General features: G+C 38.3%; 1 protein-coding gene across 7 annotated transcripts in view; it reads right to left on the bottom strand.

Moving 5' to 3' along the window:
* RCBTB2 (RCC1 and BTB domain containing protein 2) overlaps positions 1–11,917 on the bottom strand; it is a 37,306-nt gene extending 25,389 nt beyond the window's left edge. For 2 of the 7 annotated variants that reach the window (XM_060129352.1, XM_060129358.1), the window contains exons 1-3: positions 11,767–11,917; positions 4,064–4,163; positions 1,044–1,111 (exon numbers count right to left, since the gene is read on the bottom strand). In XM_060129352.1, coding sequence (XP_059985335.1) covers positions 1,044–1,097 — 54 coding nt within the window. In that variant the 5' untranslated portion in view covers positions 1,098–1,111; positions 4,064–4,163; positions 11,767–11,917. Of the gene's footprint in view, positions 1–1,043; positions 1,112–4,063; positions 4,164–8,448; positions 8,479–11,630; positions 11,695–11,766 lie in introns of those variants that run through there. The other 5 variants (XM_060129357.1, XM_060129354.1, XM_060129353.1 and 2 more) reach the window with 5 other exon arrangements.
* Between the last annotated feature and the right edge of the window lie 7,381 nt (positions 11,918–19,298).

Below are 19,298 nucleotides of genomic sequence, written 5' to 3'. Positions count from 1 at the left end.
TTGTCACAGTTCAATTTAAAATACCGCATATAAAAACAGAATTAAAATTACATGTTGGGCATGCCTAGCAAAAAAAAAAAAAAAAATTCTTAAAGAACAGCCAACACCTCACGTTTTGAGAATTTCCTGGCAGTATAACACCATGTAATAAAGTAATTTCTTTGCTAATTCCATGAGTTTTTTATTTTACAAAATCTGTGCCCAGAAGAAAAATAATGAAATTTTCTATGAACATTCTATAAGACTTTCAGGTTCTATACATTGCTTTTGTAAGCTACTTTCCTACAGGAGCTCACAAATGAGCACTTCGAGTCAGCACGCGGCAATACTATGGTTCAGTTCAGAAGCTGTGCTGTTTTTGTACACTACGCTGGCTGTGATGATGATTTACATCGTTTACTGAATTTTGACCGTATTTTATTTTTTAAAAAGTGGAAAACAGAAAAATGAAAGTGAATGGTGGCAGTTAATATTAAGCTGTCAGCAGTGAAGAGCAGATATTTCATAAATTTCATAAAATCAACATGAGATAGAGATCGATGCGCATGCTGAAAGATGTGAAACTTTTAACATCACTTGCACACTGACCGGACTTAAGCTGGCTGACTGTAATATTCAGATGTGATGGAAACGAAATAAAGAATATCTGCGATGAATTAAGAACATGTCATCTAAGATTAAGTATTTTGTCATTTTTTTTAAAAGCTCTGGCAGTGGAGCAAACATTGTTCAACTCAGACCCTTTTGCAGGACAGCATTTTCTGTGGAAGTAGGGGTGGTGTGGCTCCTCATCTAGCTCAAACGTCACCGCCTCTGGGGACCCTTTCTCTACTCCTCACACAATCCCCAGAGTCCCCTGCTGGTCCCTCTGGCATTCTCTACACCCATAACAGTGATGGGCCAGCCTCTCAGTCACTATACTGAGAGCCCCTCAAAGACAGACACTATCTCATTGATCTTCCTATTGGATGACCAATAGAGGTTTGATGAAGTATGTTTTATGTGACAGAAAGTATATGCTCCAAGGGCATGATTTTTCTAACCTTGACACTTTTTCCATAGAGAAGGAAAAGTTCTTCTTCCATATGGTCTTCCATGGTCCTGTGCAGTCCTTGGGGAAAAAGTATGTGGTAAAATCAAGATCCCATATGTCGAGTGAAACTGGGCAGGTTAAAATTACTTTACTTCTAATTAACAGAGAAAATAAGCTAAGCTCAAATATGGTGAAGGAAAATAAGGGAATTAAGTTTGGGGCATGGGAGTTCACAGCTGTAAAACCCAGTAGATGTTTTAACTGTTGTTCTCCTATGAGAATCCTCCTGCTGAGGTGTGGAAAAATAATCCCAAGATAAACCTATATTCTTAAATCTATTAGGGAATGAGTAGAAAATTTTCATTTCAGAGTTGACTTCCTATAGATAAGAAAAAATAAACTGTAGACCTTGGTCAAATTTCCCCTGGGATTGGAAAGTTCCAAATCACTGTGAAGAGTAGACTTATCAATTCTCAGCTCCACTGAAGAGTGTATGATTTGCTAAGGGGGAGGGAGGGGGGAATGAATGAAAAGAATAAAAGGATGAAAGAATGAATGAACAAATGTGACTTGTTATCTTAACAAAAAATCTGAAACAACAGCCATCCAGTATGTAGCTATAGCACTGAATGTGCTTGCCTTAATGAACCAGCTCCACAGTGACTACCTTCTACCACATACAAGTAACAGCAGAAGCAGCCCTATCACATAACAGGCAGTATGTCTGGACTGTGGTTAAATCATTACACAGTTATCACTAAAAATAAATATGAATAAATATTCTCTCTCCCCTCAGAAGCAATTTAATGAAATCATGTTTAATAATGTTGATATTCTGATTCATTAGGCTGGCTCCTATCTACTCACATACAACCCATATTTCAAATGCCTAAAATCAGAACATTTTATCTAATACTACCTACAAGCAGTTAGAGCCTTGCAATAGATAAAAACAATAACCAAAATAAGGCTAAGTCTTAACAGTGTTCCTTATCAATGTTTTATATTCACTTGAGGATACTGGTAAAATTCTGTTTTCTTCAGCTGTAAAAGGTCTCTCAGCATATAAGGAATAATAAATAATATATTCAGAATAATTACTACTCAAACTACGGCAATTAATACAAATCATTATTTCTAATGTTTGGGAAAGATATGCTTGTTGTGAAAAGGATCACTTAGACTTTTCTCACTTATAAATTTCTAAAACTTGATCTGGTTGCCATCATGGAAAAATAATTTCATGCAGCAGCTATTCCTATATCATCTGTCTTCTCTATGAATTTTCAAGCTCTTTAGGAGAGAGGACCGTGACTCATTCATTGCTATAACTACCACAACACATGGCTCAGAGCAGAACACAAGATATTCGTTGAAAGCATCTTCTGAATACAGCTTTTTGTAGATTGCAGACAGCCTATGTTGGGGATTCTTCTCTTTTTGGCCTCATCTTAACTGGAAATACCTTTTCCATACCTGCCCCAAGTTTACTGGAATAAAAAATAAAAAGATAAGAGAGGGAAGAGAAGAAAGAGGAAGAGAAGAGAAATTAGAAGAGTAGAGGAAGGGAATTCAAAGGCAAAAAGGAAACAAACAAGAGAAGGAAAAGGGATCTAATTAGAGAAGTGACTGCCCCTCACTGGACTTTAGGACCCCTTTGTGTCCCTAGCAGAAGGGAAATCTTGCTAATATGCTGAGATCACTGAACAGTAATCCTGGGGTTTGTTTTGTTTTGTTTCCCCACCCCATCCCTCTACCATTGTAGGTAACCAGCTTCACTGGTTTCTGGTTTCTTCTTCTGTTTCCTTTTGCAAAAATAAGCAGACATATGTATGTGTTTTTATTCCCCAGTTCTTTCTTGTACAAAATATAGCATACTTTGCATACCCTTTTGCAAGCTTTTTTTTTTTCACCTAACAATGTATCCTGGAAAGCACTCTATATCAGCTAATAGAAATTTTTTAACACCTGCATACCTTGGGTTTTTAAGGAGAAAAATAAATAGCTCTTTTCAGTGTCTTTGATCAGTTTCAAGTAGAGTAACTCTTTAAAAATTAGAATGGTGAAAAGCAGGTCATTCCGTTTATTTGACTAATCAGGTTAAGACATAATTACATGTATGGCATATGAAAATTACCATATTCAAAGAAATAACATTCAGTAAAATTCAATTAACACTAAAGATAATATTAACATCATTTCATTTTTGTCAGTCAGAATGTCCTTGAAGATTTAAAAATGATTCATGATTAATTACTATTATACAGTACTGTGAAAAAAATGATGTCAAAATCTGTAGCATTGTGGAAAATGGTTGGCTTTATTTATTTATTTATTTCCTTTTTGGCTGTGCTGCGCGGCTGGCTTGCGGGGATCTTAGTTCCCCGACCAGGGATTGAACCTGCAACCTCGGCAGTGAAATCACGGCGTTCTAACCACTGGACTGCCAGGGAATTCCCTGGTTGGCTTTTTTTTAACATTATTCCAATGTGATACAAATAAAATAGAGAAAACTAGCTTTCCCAATTTGCACTACTTGAGGAATATAGTTTGCGGAATATATGTGAGGATTATAGTTATCTCAACCTGTTATATGTGATATCACCAGGCTATTGTTATAGCAACGTTATAGTAATATATCAACATATACGTCTTAAAAATCCATAATACGCGTATAGACTACCACATCCATGATGTGATAAACATGAATTCTAAATAACAGCAACAATAATAACAGTTAAAATAAAGTTACCCGGTGCCAAGCACTAAGTGCCTTATATTATCTCATTTAATCTTTACAATAGCCAAAAAGAAACAGGTGTAATCATTGCCTCTGTTTAATGGACATATTTCAATACTTTGACTAACAGTCACCAGTCAGTCAGGGTCAGAGCCAGGACTAATTCCAAAGTCCTTGCTCTTGGACCCTCCCCTGTAATGCAGGGATATTTTAAGTTTTCCTGTGTACATTCCAGATGGTTTTACTTTGTACTGACTGGTTAGGAACATTCCCACCAAAAATGTTTGTACCTGATTGTTTCTAAATTTCTGGAGCCCAGTATTCAGTCATCTTTAACCCTGTTCCTTCTAGATCCTTGTGAAGTTGTCGTCTAGGGTAAGGTAAATGTGACTGAAAATGGAAATACATAAATAAATTCTATTAGAGAACAAAAGAAAAGGACAAGAATATACCATCTTGAAACTTTAACAAGCCAGTATTTATCTCAGAAAAATACAGTTAAAAAATTGTATCAGCTCTATTTACTGTTAGAAAGTCAGCAGCAGAGGTGCTCAATTATAAAAAGAATTAATATTATAAAATATAACTTTCAGATATTATAAGTTTTGGGAAAGGGCTTCAACAACTTGGATGCTGAAACCTACAAAACAACACTTAACGTTTAATCTATAGTATTTCAACATAAAAAAATGCAAGGGAAACCATTTGGAAAGGGAAAAACGCAAAATTTTCAAATTTTTGGAAGAAAGTATAGAAAACATCTTTATGACCTCAGGGCAGGGAAAGATTTCTTAAATGAGACACACAAGCATAAACCACAAAGGAAAGACTGGTAAATTTTACATTAAAGATTAAAACTTTGGCATAATAAAAGACAAAATGAACAAAGGGAAAAACATGCCACAGAATGGGAGAAGATATTTTCAACATATATAACTGATACCTAATTAGTATCCATAATGTATAAAGAACACCTAAAAATTAGAACAAAAAAGGCAATCCAATTTAGAAGTGGACAAAGGATACAGGCAATTCACAGAAGAAGAAATTAACAAACATATCCATGGAATTTATCATGGAAATGTAATCACAATCAGATAGATCTCACCAATCAGATCGGCAAAATTAAAGGGGATAATACATAGTGTTTGCGAGGATGAAGATCAGAAGGCACACTCATATAGCTAGAAGGAATGTAAAGTGGCACAATCACTTTTAGAGCAACTCAACAATATTTAGGTCAGAGCAGTGTCTTTCAATCTTTTTTGATACATATATGTACCTGAAACAAGAGTTTCACAAAATAATTCTTACCCTTCCTATATGAGATGCTAAGGGATATCCTCTTTCCTATTTTTTTCTATTTTACATTATTCTATTCTACCCTACCCTATTTTGTCCTTTTCTATTTCATTTTTTCAATGTTGGTTTCAGCCCACTAAGATGATTTCAATATCATTAATAAGTCATGTCTTGTAGTCTAGAAAACAATGGCCTAGATGAGCTCTAGTGCATATACAAAATTGTTTGCAATAGCAAAAAACTAGAAATAGTGGATAGAATTGATCAACAGTCTCCATCAACAGAATTTATAAACTGTGGAAAGTGTATACCACACAGCAATTAAAATAAATTATCTAGAATCAACACAGATAAGTCTCCAAAACAATTCTGATCAAAAATCACTAAGTCACAGAATGATGCATATGATACACTATTTGATAAAGTTTTAAAACATGCAGAAAACCATACTATTTTAACGTGTAATGGATACTGACATACACATGGCTGGACTTTGATGGAAATGTTTCATAAGAAAGTTTTGATGGAGATAATGTCAAAGGCAAAATTTGCCATGTAGTTCTATCAATGAATTGGTGTGATATGGCTTTTCCAATTAACAAGACAGTTTTCAAGATTTTAAGCTTCAGTTAATCATCTGAGTATGGGAGGATAAGATTACCCAATATTAAGGAAAACAAAATTGTAGAATCAGAATACCACCATTCTAACACTGCCTTTACTGCGAACATAGGAATTCAACAGAGCCTTGATAATGACAACTCATAAACCACAATTTCTTTCACCGTCAGTAAAATAAAATTTTACCAACACCATAGGAAGATAATAACTCAATAACATAGAAAAAGTACAGTATCTTAAATGCCATGGAAGAAAAATATGAAATAGAAAAAAGTGTATCAGAATGTGTTTTTTACTTCTTGTCTTAATCTGCTTACAAATTTCCCCCTTTTCTGCACAGGAGGGAGACCCAGGGCAGAGGCTGGCATTTGTATTGGGAAGCTCTTCTTCATGGTGACAGTGTCATGGCATAAGATCATCCCATATGATACGTACTGTATGTTGCTTTATTGTTTTTTTTCCTTACATGTGTTTTGGGATACACGACTTGGCTCATATATATACTTAATTACTCACATTAAAAAGTGCATTGTGTTTTGAAAAGTAGTTTCTTATGCATTTCCTCACTTTGTTTCAATGTAATAAAAAGAACTATGTTATTATAGAGTCTTACTGTACTGATATTTGCCTTACAATATAAAAAGAAATGGGAGAATAGGTACCTTCTTCAGCCAGAAGCTCCTGGCACTGACCTCTGCCTTCAGAGGCTTCAAACTGGACACTCAAGAGCCAATGTTCCAAGTTTTTGCATGAGTAATTTTCTTTTTTCTTTTTTTTTCTGGCCATGCCATGCAGCATGCGGGATCTTAGCTCCCTGCCCAGAGATTGAACCCATGCCCCCTGCAGTGGAAGCACAGAGTCCCAACCACTGGACCATCAGGGACTTCCCACAAGAGTAATTTTCAAAACCAAATATGTATCAACTAAGGTAATCTTTTGCATGACATTTCCTATTTTGACTGTTTTTCTAAACTTGTAGAGTTCAGTAATTTATTTCCATATTATCCCTGTTTGGGACAGATAATTCCTTTTCGTACATATTGTATTTTGAGAGTTTTCCCTATACTCTTAATAACTACACAGTTGAAGATCAGTGGACAAGATGACAGTCTTTCAGTAACTGAACAAGATAAACATACCCATCCCTAATCCTCTTAAAGAACAAATAATTCATTTCCCTGTACAAAGCATATAATAAGCAGTCTCTACATGTTATTAATGGTAATCAGTATTAATCAGTGTGTCTGCTAATATGACAATGTGTCATATTACTTAATAATGCTTCTGACCTAAATGAGTTAAACTGATTATAGGACATTCATTTGCCTAATTCATTCAACAAACATTGACTTAGTGCCTGCAGTGGGCACTAAATTGAAAGCAAATACATAAAAAAAAAAGAAGTAACTTGGAGCAAAAGGATATCCAGCTGGTAGCTGCCTGTGTCAATATTACCCCAACCCAGTAGTATGCAAAGGCCTTAAGAGCTAATAAACAAGATACACTGTATCTGAGAGCAGGCATTTTCCATGGAAATTGTTCTCTTGCAATTAACTAGAAGCTTCTAAATGCTGGTATCTGTTTTCTAAAAGTGATCCCAGAAGGAAAAAAGGAAGAATTTTTGCAGAGAAAGTCCAGTGTCATGTATATTTTAAAATTCAACTTAACAGTATGAGGTCAAATCTAAAGCTATGCTTGAGACACATAATGTATAGAAAAGTTTTCTTGCAATACATAACTCAATGCTCTCAACAAATTCTCCCATCTGGGCAACACAGTTGATGATGCTTTTATAATCAAAGAAACAAGGCATGAAGGAAAACCAATGTCTTTTAGGACACCAGCATACAGTTTACAGTATCAGTGTGTTAACGAGCTCCAGACCAAGTACATGTCAGTGGGATAATGAGGGTTCCCACCTATATGCTTAGCTGAGTCATTAAATGGTATGTCATCAGAAAGCTAGAAATAATATAAATACGTATAAATGTAATATAAAATAATTAAACATGATCCCAATTATCGCTTGCAAAAAAGGATGATAGGCATAATTTACCTCCACTTGAATGAGCTGCCATAAGTCAATGACAAATAACAGTAAGATACCCTACACAGCTGCTAACTAAAGTGGGACAATTATAAACAGGATGGACAAAACTAAAAAACTAAAAGCCGAACTAAAACTAAAGCACAACCTCAGTGGGAATGGTATTGCCATATGTGTATGATAAACAGCAAACTGACTTATGAAACACAGAAACATAGTTGCTATTTTAATGATTTCACTGTACAAAGGTTTCCAAACTTCGCCAAGAGTGATGAAGTAGAGCTTTAATCCAAACCAAAGTTGCATTTAGTTCGAAAATATTACTGAGCTCATTAAAGTTGGTCTTTTCGGCCAAGCACAGCAAAAAGTGTCACTTTCAAATACGAAAAATAATCAACGTAAACTATACAAATATTTTTAGATTGTTATACTAGCCAAAATGAACTGATACTTGAGACATTTGTAAATCCATTTGAATTTTAGATTCTTATATATCTAATACAATTTTTTTAAAGCCCTTAACATGCCTATTAAATAGAATACTAACTGTTAACCATCTCTGCCCCACAATGTAAATATTCATTCAACATGGTAGCCCCTCTTGGCCTTGGCTCATTTCCATTTATGATTCAAACTGTTCAGTCAAATACATTCAGCGTAATACAGAACATATTATAATGGGGTCACAATTCATGATTTACTCACATTCTGGTATTTGTCAATGTCTTGCTCCCCGGGGAGACAGAGGTACTATTGGGTTGGCCAAAAAGTTCGTTCGGGTTTTTTCCATAGAATGTTATGGGAACACCCAAACGAACTTTTTGGCCAACCCAATAGATATGAGCTCAGGTTAGATTAGCAAGGCTGAAGACACATAGAAGACACACCCCAGTGTCACAGGCATGCTGAAAGAAACTACTACACCTTAAATTCCCTGGAGACTTTCACGTTAAGATGAGGTCACTGTGTGAATTAGACACATGTTCCTTCTGGATAATGAAAGCGAGAAGGATCATATCAGCCTTCCATTGAAGGACACTATGAATATCCCTTTCAGGGAGGGAAGCTATTTGCTCCTTTTAAGTAAGTATCCTCATTTAGCCCTCCATTTTCATGAAAAGGAGTCCCTGATGCCAACCTACAACGCTGATCATTCCATTCCATCATTCCATTCTCTTCCAAAGATATTCTCATATCTCTTTCCTGGTCAATTTTGATTTATAGTAAGTCAACTCCAGTAAACCTCAAAAGTAACAGCATCTTAGGGGCATTTTAATTTCACTTTAACCACGTGATAAAACCAAAATTAAATATGACAAACTGCTAAAGTCATAAGCAAATCCCATGGGTACTCTACATTTATAGTTTTAGATTAATAGCTTTTGATATTTAAACACAGTGTTTGTAATCCACTTAAGTAAAGGACCCAAAGGGAAAAACACTTCACTTTCTAAAATTGTTCCTATCAGCCTCTTTCACTAAGCATCCTTTAATTACGGAGTGCAATTTGGCTAGGCTTGTCTGGTTCCTTCAGAAATCTCAAAGAGCAATAATTTAGTAACTTAAAGCATGACATCATACCAGGTGAATCTTCAACACAGTTCCAAATAAAGAAAATCAACAACCACTCTTAGAAAACAACTTCACCTAGTCATCCACAGTCAGCGGGACATTAAGAAGCAACTGCAAAGTGCAGTAAAACGTGAAGAAAATATACATGTTTTTTTTCAACCCATCTGTAGTATTCGTTTGGCCAGTCTTTTCCATTCAAGAGCCCAGTCTCTTCATTTAATTTGCTGCATTAAAGTAAAATCCTGAATAATGTGAACTTTTTGGAAAAAATATTTTTTCACCTATATACTACAAAGGACAGTTACATTTGTCACAATGGACATGCTGTGGGGCCCCATGAAACACACAGCAGAGAATGGTAAAACAAACAAAGTTCTCCCAGAAAGATACTGAATTCTAAAAACCAGTTCTCCATCATGAACATCACCTTCAGTTTATCCTTCAGACCCACCATAACCATGCTGTTGAAAATTGCAAGGCACACCTGTACTCAGTCCCCTTTCTCTGCTCTCCTTTTTTCATTTTTTATGGCACTTATAATTTTCTAACCCAATAAATAATTAATATGTTTACTGTTAATCATGCTTTGCTAGAATGTAAGCTCCAGAGGGAAGAGATCTTTGTCTATTTTGTTCACTGACATACTCTAAACAGCTAGACAACCTGATACAAAGTGGTCACTCAGTAAATGTTTTTTGAATGAATGAATGCACACTGCGACTTCAGTATAAAGTACTTCTGGAGCCAAATACCAATTTCATTTATACAGTTAACAAATATCTACTGAGCTGCCATTATGGGGGAGACAGCACATACACATACAAATCCAGAGTATCAGATAGTGATAAATGCTACAAAAGCCAAATAGAGCAGGATAAGGAGATGGACAGTGAGAGAAGTGGCTCTTTTAGATGAGGCAGTCATCTCTGAACTGATGGCAATTAATCTGAGATCTGAATGAAGTTGGGTGCCATGCAGATTTGGGTGGAGGGGGAAAGTGAGCTTTGAGCATCGAGAAAATAGCAAATGCACAGGCCTAAGGGTGGAGGCCGGCTTGGTAAACCCAGTAACAGCAGTTAAGGCCTGCGTGGAAGGAGTGGGGTGTGCAAGAATATAGCATTCCACCTGCCTTTACCTACTACTTAATAACGTGTATATTGCCTAGTGCCCTGGTTAAGAGAGATTACATTTCACCTTTGAGTACTCAGATTCTCTGATAGTTAAGGGCTTCTTCTATTCTAGCCTCCAAATGTCCGTATCATCACATCATATAAGATTACAAAGCACACAGTAATGACGTTAAAAATCATTCCAAGAACATCCCCAGGAGTCACGAAACTGACTTAAGTACCACTGCCCAGGAAGGTGTAAAGCTAAGCAGGAACGTAGTACTAGAAGGGTGCAAAGCCAGGAGGCTCAATAAACATTAAACAGGGACTGTCAATTCCCAGTCTGGGGGAAAGAGCGTCGTTTCAATTAAGTCGCCAAGCGCGGCATCAGGCAGCTCTACGACATGCATTTTGTTACAGTCCTCGGCTCTAACTGTTCCGACTTATTATGTAATTTCCCAAAGAACAAAAGCAAAAAGTTCACTCTGAACTAGCCTTCCAACTCAGGCAGGAAGTTCTTTCTCGGCCAGGGCAGAGCACTTGGAAAGTTTTCAGCGTCTGAAAATCCCTATTTCCGGGGCTAAGCAGGGTAGTATCTTCCGGCTTAAAATAAGGATTTATGGTGATTTCTCCCCATCCCTCCACAGCAGTTCGAAAACAGCTTCGCCGAGCTTAGTCAAACTTTCTGCGCTATCCCTCGACATCAAAACCAAATGTCGAACGCGTAATAATGAGTTTAGCGAGCCGGGGCCGGAAGCTGGGTGAATATAGATACACAGAACGGGAGCCGAGGGTCTAGGCGACATAAATGAAAACAGCAGCCTAACGAGGTCGGAGAGTGCGAAAGGAACTCCGAGGCAGGTGCCTCCCCTGCGCTGGCCGAAGGAGGAGAGGCCTCCAAGAAGGCAACAGCCCTGGTGCGAAGCCAGAGACAACCTTCGCGGCGGCGCGCCACTTCCGCCAGGCAACTCACGCATGCGCAGCGCCGCCTCGGCCCGCAGCCTGGGTCAAAGTACAATCCGGGAGCCGCGCGCCCAGCCCCAGCCAGCGACTTTGCGCACGCGCGGCGACACCTCGGCCCTAGGCCTGGGCGAGGGTGTAGCTCCAGAGCCCCACTCCCAGCCCTCGCCAGACGACCTGCGCACGCGCGGAGACGCCTGGGCTCGCGGCGCGGGCGGGGCTGTCGCCCCAGGGGCTACTCCTCACCGAAACCTCGCCCGGAGCTCGGGCGGCGGGGGCGGTGTGGGGAGAGGTGGCTCGCCGCTGGGGAGGTCTGAGAGCGGCCGGCTTCTAGCCTGGCTTCCCCCCCCGCGACTTCCTACGCCATCCCCTATGTCCTTACCACAACGCAGGCCCGAGCCACATCCGCTCCGCCTCCCAGGTCGCCGTTACTGCCCGCCGCCGCGATGAGTTGGCGCCTCCCCTTGAAGTAGCCCGGCCTCGGCGGGACGCGCTCGGGTGACCGACCGGGGAGGGAAAGAGGAGGGGTGCACGCCCGTAGGGAGGGGAGGGGAGGGGGCCGGGCGACGGCGCCTCGCCCCTCCTCTCCGCTGCCCCCTGCCGCCCCCTGCCGCCCCCGCCCCTTTCTCGCCGACTGTCTCGGCTCCGATCAGACCCCCAGGAGTGGACACTAGCTCTCCCGCTGGGTCCATCTCTGCCGTTTCCCCGGGGATTCCGCCGTGGGAAACCCCCACCTTCTCCAGGGTTCTGGTCCCCAGAGTCTTGGGAATTTGGAGATGCCTGACCCGGAAGGGTGAGGCGCGCGGATGATGCGGCAAGCTCTTACACAGTCCCTCTCCCCCCGTCTGTGCCAGCTCTTCTACTGGTGGTCCCTCCATCAAGGAGCTCAGATCACTTCTCCCCACGGTTTCCCTGCTTTCCCCTCACTGCTGTACCTTTCTAATACAGAGGCCGAAATAATGAGTGATGGGTGCTGAAGGGATGACCTGCCTACCTGGGGACCAAGGTCTTCTGGAACAACCACACTCTCTCTTTATTAATTTGCAGTGATTTCTTGTATTACACTGCACTTCTCTTGGCCTTAGTAGATTTTAGTAAAATGCATCACAGCCTGATAATGTGCAATAATTTCTCCCACTTTACTACACTTACTTCGGCCCCAGTGGGTTTTGGTAAAATGCTCCACAGCTGGTGTTATTAGCTGTTCCTATGGAGTAAAGCTGACTGCTTTCACACTGGCTTTTTAATGACGCAGGTTCAACGTTCAAATGATTTGCCAAAAGTAGAACAGCTGGATGGAATAACTGATTTCAACCCAGAATGACCATGTCAGTCTTTTGTTTGGTCTGGCTTTTGTCATTTCATTGGAAAAGCATCATTCGAGAATGTCTAGCTGCTTTTATGGCAGCTGCTATAGTTGGCAGATAATTATGTCTATCAGCGCACAGTCCTTTGAGCCCCAGAAGGAGGCTTGCATTTATTCGATTTTATAGGATATAAGCCGGGCAGAAATCTAACATGCACGGCATTGCATACGAAGAACTTCTCCCCCGAAACAATGTTATCCTTTGGCCTTTTAATGTAAACTGTGATATAGCCATAAGTGAAAGGACAGCTTAGAGTTTTCATTCGAAAAGGATAATCAGAAGGAGCTCCTTCAACAGTATTTATCTAAGGCGGAGGGTGGCCAGACTAAGGAGAGTAGTCAGATGAGGTGGGGTTATCACTTAAACATACCTTCCTTATACAACAATTATTTGTGATATGTCTGTCTCACTAGATTGTGAAACTCTTGAGGGCACAGATCATGCCTTATTAATACCTGTATCACAAAATGCTTAAGAATTGTTTGTGGAATCAAATTGACATTGATTATGTGCCTTTAGTTCCTCAAATATGTTTTCCTACTGCATTAAAAGACCTAAATAGGAGCATGGATCCATAGTCTACTTTCATTTTGGATGATTTGTGCCAGTTCTGGGCCTGACAGCCTGGATAGACGCACCTCTTAAGTGTGGTTGATACTAATCCAGATAGGCTTTAAGTCACCTTTTCTTACACCCTGATCAACCAGTTTTCTTCTTCCTCCTTTCCTTGTGGCAAAGCAGCATAACGCTGAGTCCACGTTAAAAAATCACTTATTTTTCTGTTCAGGAAAAGACTTTTCCTCTGATCACCATCAAAGCTAAAATTCATCATTAAACAAGTTTAGGAATTCTTTCTAATTCAAACATTCAATATTTCCTTCCACTTTGTCCCTGTATCCAGACTACATTATATTTAAGGCATTTTAAGGGATTTGAGTCACCATTTAGAGAGCAAAATGATAGAAAACCACTTTCATACAAAATGTCACACATAATTTACAAATCAACCTATATAATAATCCTTTCCCTGCAGAAATAATGTGCTTTACAAATTAGTATTTATTTTTTAAAATTAGGGTATTCTTAAAATAAGATAGATACTTCTTAAAAGTCCTGAAGTTTTTAGTCCTGAGATTACTCCTAAATGATGAAAAACGAAAAGACAGTTTATAGCATAGACTTTCTCTGATATCTACCACTGAAACCAATTGCTAATGGGGAACTTAATGTTAAGATGTGATTACAGCAAGAATGATCAGAACAGAGGATTCAACAGGTGTAGTCCTGGAATATAGAATAGGAAACTTCCTGCAACAAATCTGACCCCTAGAGCAGCTGGAATGTGGGAAGAAATTGTTAGAATATCTCTATTTTTATCTAAATTAAGAAATCAAACTTTACTAGTATTTAATATGGAGACTGACAATACTGCATATTTTTTGTGATCAGAGTACATGATCAAAAATGTGTAGAAAAAAAAATGTGTAGAAACCAACTTTCTTAGAGTACCATCAGCTCTGCAGGCAGGCATCTGATTTCACCACGTTTTGAATTTAAGTAATATCTTAAATACAATAATTTGGATTTATATAACATTTTAAATATTACAATCTTGAAATATATATAATATTTCATTTTACCTTTATATTATGTTAACTTTTACTATGCAATAAGTAAATGTTTATTGTTTAGTCACTTTTAACAGACATTTATTCAGCAAATCTTGGTAATTTATATAATGTTTCTTTGCAGTAACTGTAGCTTTGTACCATCAGATTTAGAAAATCATAGAGCTGAGAGAGATTAAATATAAATCTTCATTTTATAGATGCCATGATTGTGAAGTAAGTTGTCTCAAGTCCTTGGAATCGTAGTTGCAGTGCTTCTTCCAATCCATCCTGCCACTCGTAGGACAAATAGCAGGATTTCGTTATCTACCACATGAACGATAACAGCAACGCCATTGAACAAGATGCGAAGGTACAGGTACTTCTCATAGGACTCTAAGTAGAAGAAATTCTTTCTAACTTTTTACTTTAAAATAATTATAGATTCGCATGAAGTTGCAAAGATAGTACAGAGAGGTCCCATGTGCCTGCCCCATTATTCCCCCTAGTTATATTTTGTAAGTGGAGGAAATTTATCAGTTAATATGTTTGTTCTCAGAAAAAGCTCAAACTGATAGGTTTAACAATGAGAGCTACAATTTTTTAAGCACCTATTTTATGCCAGCAGCTTTACCTATATTACCTCATTTAGAGCTTACAACAGTCCTGTAAGGCAAGAGGTTATCCTCAGTTTACAGGTAAAGCAACTCAGATTCCAAGAAATTAAGTCACTCCTATCAACTCTCAAGGCCAGATCTTCCTGCCTTGCATGTTTCACTTTTTCCACATTATGGACAGTTGAAGGTCATACATTCCTTACACTGTATTCCAGCTGAATCCTGACAATTATCTAACAATAAAAACATTTTCTGTATTATTATCATTTTTTAAAAATTGTATGAGTATTTTCTCAGAAGTTAAAACTGTTTCTTTTTAAAAAGAATGGTTATATATGTATATGTATATGTATAACTGATTCACTTAGTACACCTGAAACGAACACATTGTAAATCAACTAAAAATTTTTTTTAAAAACTGTTTCTTTTTAGAAAATCTGTGTACAAAAGAGTGTGTTTCATTAAATATTTCCATTTTATTTGGGACCAATAATTTTCCCCAGGGAGTTCAAAATTAAAAGCAGGAGGGAAAGATCACATGTAAGTTCCTTTCCAAAATCTTTGATTACTTTGATCTATTGACTTAGTATTGCTAAATTCTTTGAACTAGAAAGTTTTACTCTGAGACATTATAGGTCACTATTTTAGAGATTAAAATTCCCATCACCACATCTGTCAAGTTTATCTACTGTCTTAGTCAGTTCTGGTTGCTTTAACAAAGTACCATAGAATGGATGGTTTATAAGTAATGGAAACTTGTTTTTCACAGTTCTAGAGGCTGGAAGTCCGAGATCAAGGTGCCAGGAGTGTGCAGTGGGGAGGATGGTGAGCCTGGGGCCAGGGGGACCATGTTAAGGCTCTATTGCATCAGCCCAGGCAGGACACAAGGAGTCCTTGAACTCAGTGTGACAGTGGGGTGGGCTTAAAGACAGAGGAGAAGATGGATTTGAGAAGATTTTGAGAAAATATTCACATGGTTTTCCATAATAATAGGTCAAAAGACTGCAGTATAGTATAGACATGGCTTTTTTATGCACTGGGAAACCAAGGAATGCATGTGACTCACCTTATTGCAATATTTGCTTTATTGTGGTGATCTGGAACCCAACCTCCAAGGTATGCCTAAGTGGGTTGCATGAGTTTTTTGGTTTCCCAGTGCATGTAAGAGTTGTGTTTGCACTGTACTGTAGTCTATTAAGCGTGCAATAGCATTATGTCTAAAAAATGTACATACCTGAAATAAAAAATGATAAAAAAAAATGACAAACATCATCTGAGCCTTCAGTGAGTTGTAATCTTTTTGTTGATGGAGGGTTTGAAATACTGTGAGAATTACCAAAATGTGACACAGAGACACGAAGTGAGAAAACGCTGTTGGAAAAAATGGTGCCAATAGACTTGCTCAACAGAGTGTTGCCACAAACCTTAAGTTTGTAAAAAAACACAATATCTGCGAAGCACAATGAAGGTGTAGTACATTTAAAAAAATAGGTCAAAGCAATAGGAATGTTTTGATTGATGCTGAGAACATCTTTGATAAAATTCAATTGTCAATATTCATTTTTGATAAAAGAAATTTTGCTAAATGGCTACATACACACACTGAAAACTAGCTTCATGTTTAATGGTGAAATCCTAACAGCATGTCCATTAAATATAGTAATAAAACAGTGGTGCTACTTATCTCTAATTAATGCTATAATGCTATTCTGGAAGTACCAGCTAATGCAATTAGATAAGAAAGTAAAGTAAGGAATATTGAAGACTGAAAAGGATACAGAAAATTTACCATTATTTATAGATGATGCAACTAGATTTTTTGGCTAAGGGGTGCTCACAGCCTCTTTTCCCTAACTCATTGTTCCATTCCAGTTTTTGGATTGATCTAGTTCAAAGGCACTTTACAGTTGCCTGCCCCCAGAGAAAGGAGCTGTTATTGTGCCATCCTGTCTAGTGGGAGGCACTGAGAGTGGCTCTTGTGGCTCCATTTTTTTAAGGCTTGAGAAAAAAAAGTCAGAGCTTCCTCTTGTGAGACAGCCAACATACTAACTCCATTTGTGACTTTACATTCCTTGTGCCTGAAAGGCAAGCTCAGTGAGAATCCAATTGCCCCAAGTATTGTAGCAAATGCTTTTTTACTCTAGTACATGCTTCTCCTGGCCAAGTGCTCTGGCTTGTCCTTAGCCCGCATTGCAGGGGCAAGAGCCAAGATCCAGGACAGGTTTCAGGGCCTGCTTTGGTTCTGTCATGTAGGCATATACAGGGTAATGGTGTAGCCTGATCTCCCTGAGTTCAACACTAGCGCCCAGGGCAAGTTTTCAGATAATAACAGTGATCACTTGCCTTGCTTTGTTTTTGTGTGCACGTGCATGTACTTTTCTTGGGGACTTTAAAGAAAAGCAGGTCAAGAGCTGAATTTGAGTTTTTCTGGATCTCTTTGTCAACCACCACCTTAATTGCTCTTACCTTTGGCATGACCAAAATATACCTTGAAAACCCAGGAATATAAACTGAAAAACTTTTAGAAATTATAGAGTTTAGTGATGTGGCCAGTTACAAACTCAATATACAAAAATCAATTAGAAAACTATAAAACTACTGAGACAGAGGAAGGCAAAATTGAGAGGAATACTGTTTTTTTGTTTTTAAATTTTTAATTTATTTTTTTAACATCTTTTTTGGAGTACAGTTACTTTACAATGTTGTGTTAGTTTCTGCTGTATAACAAAGTGAATCAGCTATATATATACATATATCCCCATATCCCCTCCCTCTTGCACCTCCCTCCCACCCTCCCTATCCCACCCCTCTAGGTGGACATAAAGCACCGAGCTGATCTCCCTGTGCTATGCAGCTGCTTCCCACTAGCTATCTATTTTACATTTGGTAGTGTATATATGTCAATGCTACTCTCTCACTTCGTCCCAGCTTACCCTTCCCCCTCCCTGTGTCCTCAAGTCCATTCTCTATATCTGTGTCTTTATTCCTGTCGCCTGCCCCTAGGTTCATTAGAACCTTTTTTTTTTTTTTTTTAGATTCCATGTATATGTGTTAGCATTCGGTATTTGTTTTTCTCTTTCTGACTTACTTCACTCTGTATGACAGACTCTAGGTCCTTCCACCTCTCTACACATAACTCAATTTCGTTTCTTTTTATGGCTGAGTAATATTCCATTGTATATATGTGCCACATCTTCTCTATCCATTCATCTGTGAATGGACACTTAGGTTGCTTCCATGTCTGGCTGTTGTAACTAGTGCTGCAGTGAACATTGTGGTACATGACTCTTTTTGAATTATGGTTTTCTCAGGGTATATGCCCAGTAGTGGGATTGCTGGGTCATATGGTACTTCTATTTTTAGTTTTTTGAGGAACTTCCATACTGTTCTCCATAGTGGCTGTATCAATTTACATTCCCACCAACAGTGCAGGAGGGTTCCCTTTTCTCCACACCCTCTCCAGCATTTGTTGTTTATAGATTTTCTGATGATGCCTATTGTAACTGGTGTGAGGTGATACCTCATCGTAGTTTTGATTTGCATTTTTCTAATGATTAGTGATGTTGAGCATCCTTTCATGTGTTTGTTGGCAATCTGTATATCTTCTTTAGAGAAATGTCTGTTTAGCTCTTCTGCCCATTTTGGGATTGGGTTGTTTGTTTTTTTGATATTAAGCTGCATGAGCTATTTGTATATTTTACAGATTAATCCTTTGTCAGTTGCTTCATTTGCAAATATTTTCTCCCATTCTGAGGGTTGTCTTTTCATCTTGTTTATGGTTTCTTTGCTGTGCAAAAGCTATGAAGTTTCATTAGGTCCCATTTGTTTATTTTTGGTTTCATTTCCATTTCTCTAAGAAGTGGGTCAAAAAGGATCTTGCTATGATTTATGTCATAGAGTGTTCTGCCTATGTTTTCCTCTAAGAGTTTTATAGTGACTGGCCTTACATTTAGGTCTTTAATCCATTTTGAGTTTATTTTTGTGTATAGTGTTAGGAAGTGTTCTAATTTCATTCTTTTACATGTGGCTGTTCAGTTTTCCCAGCACCACTTATTGAAGAGGCTGTCTTTTCTCCATTGTATATTCCTTCCTCCTTTATCAAAGATAAGGTGACCATATGTGCATGGGTTTATCTCTGGGCTTTCTATCCTGTTCCATTGATCTATATTTCTGTTTTTGTGCCAGTACCATACTGCCTTGATTACTGTAGCTTTGTAGTATAGTCTGAAGTGTGAGAGCCTGATTCCTCCAGCTCCGTTTTTCTTTCTCAAGATTGCTTTGGCTATTTGTTTTTAGACGGGAAGATTCAATAATGTAAGGATG

The sequence above is a fragment of the Lagenorhynchus albirostris genome, chromosome 18 (genome assembly GCF_949774975.1).
Source record: "Lagenorhynchus albirostris chromosome 18, mLagAlb1.1, whole genome shotgun sequence".
Taxonomy (NCBI): Eukaryota; Metazoa; Chordata; class Mammalia; order Artiodactyla; family Delphinidae; genus Lagenorhynchus; species Lagenorhynchus albirostris.
The sequence above is the reverse complement of the archived record's forward strand: the minus strand, read 5'-3'. Positions and strand labels throughout refer to the sequence as shown.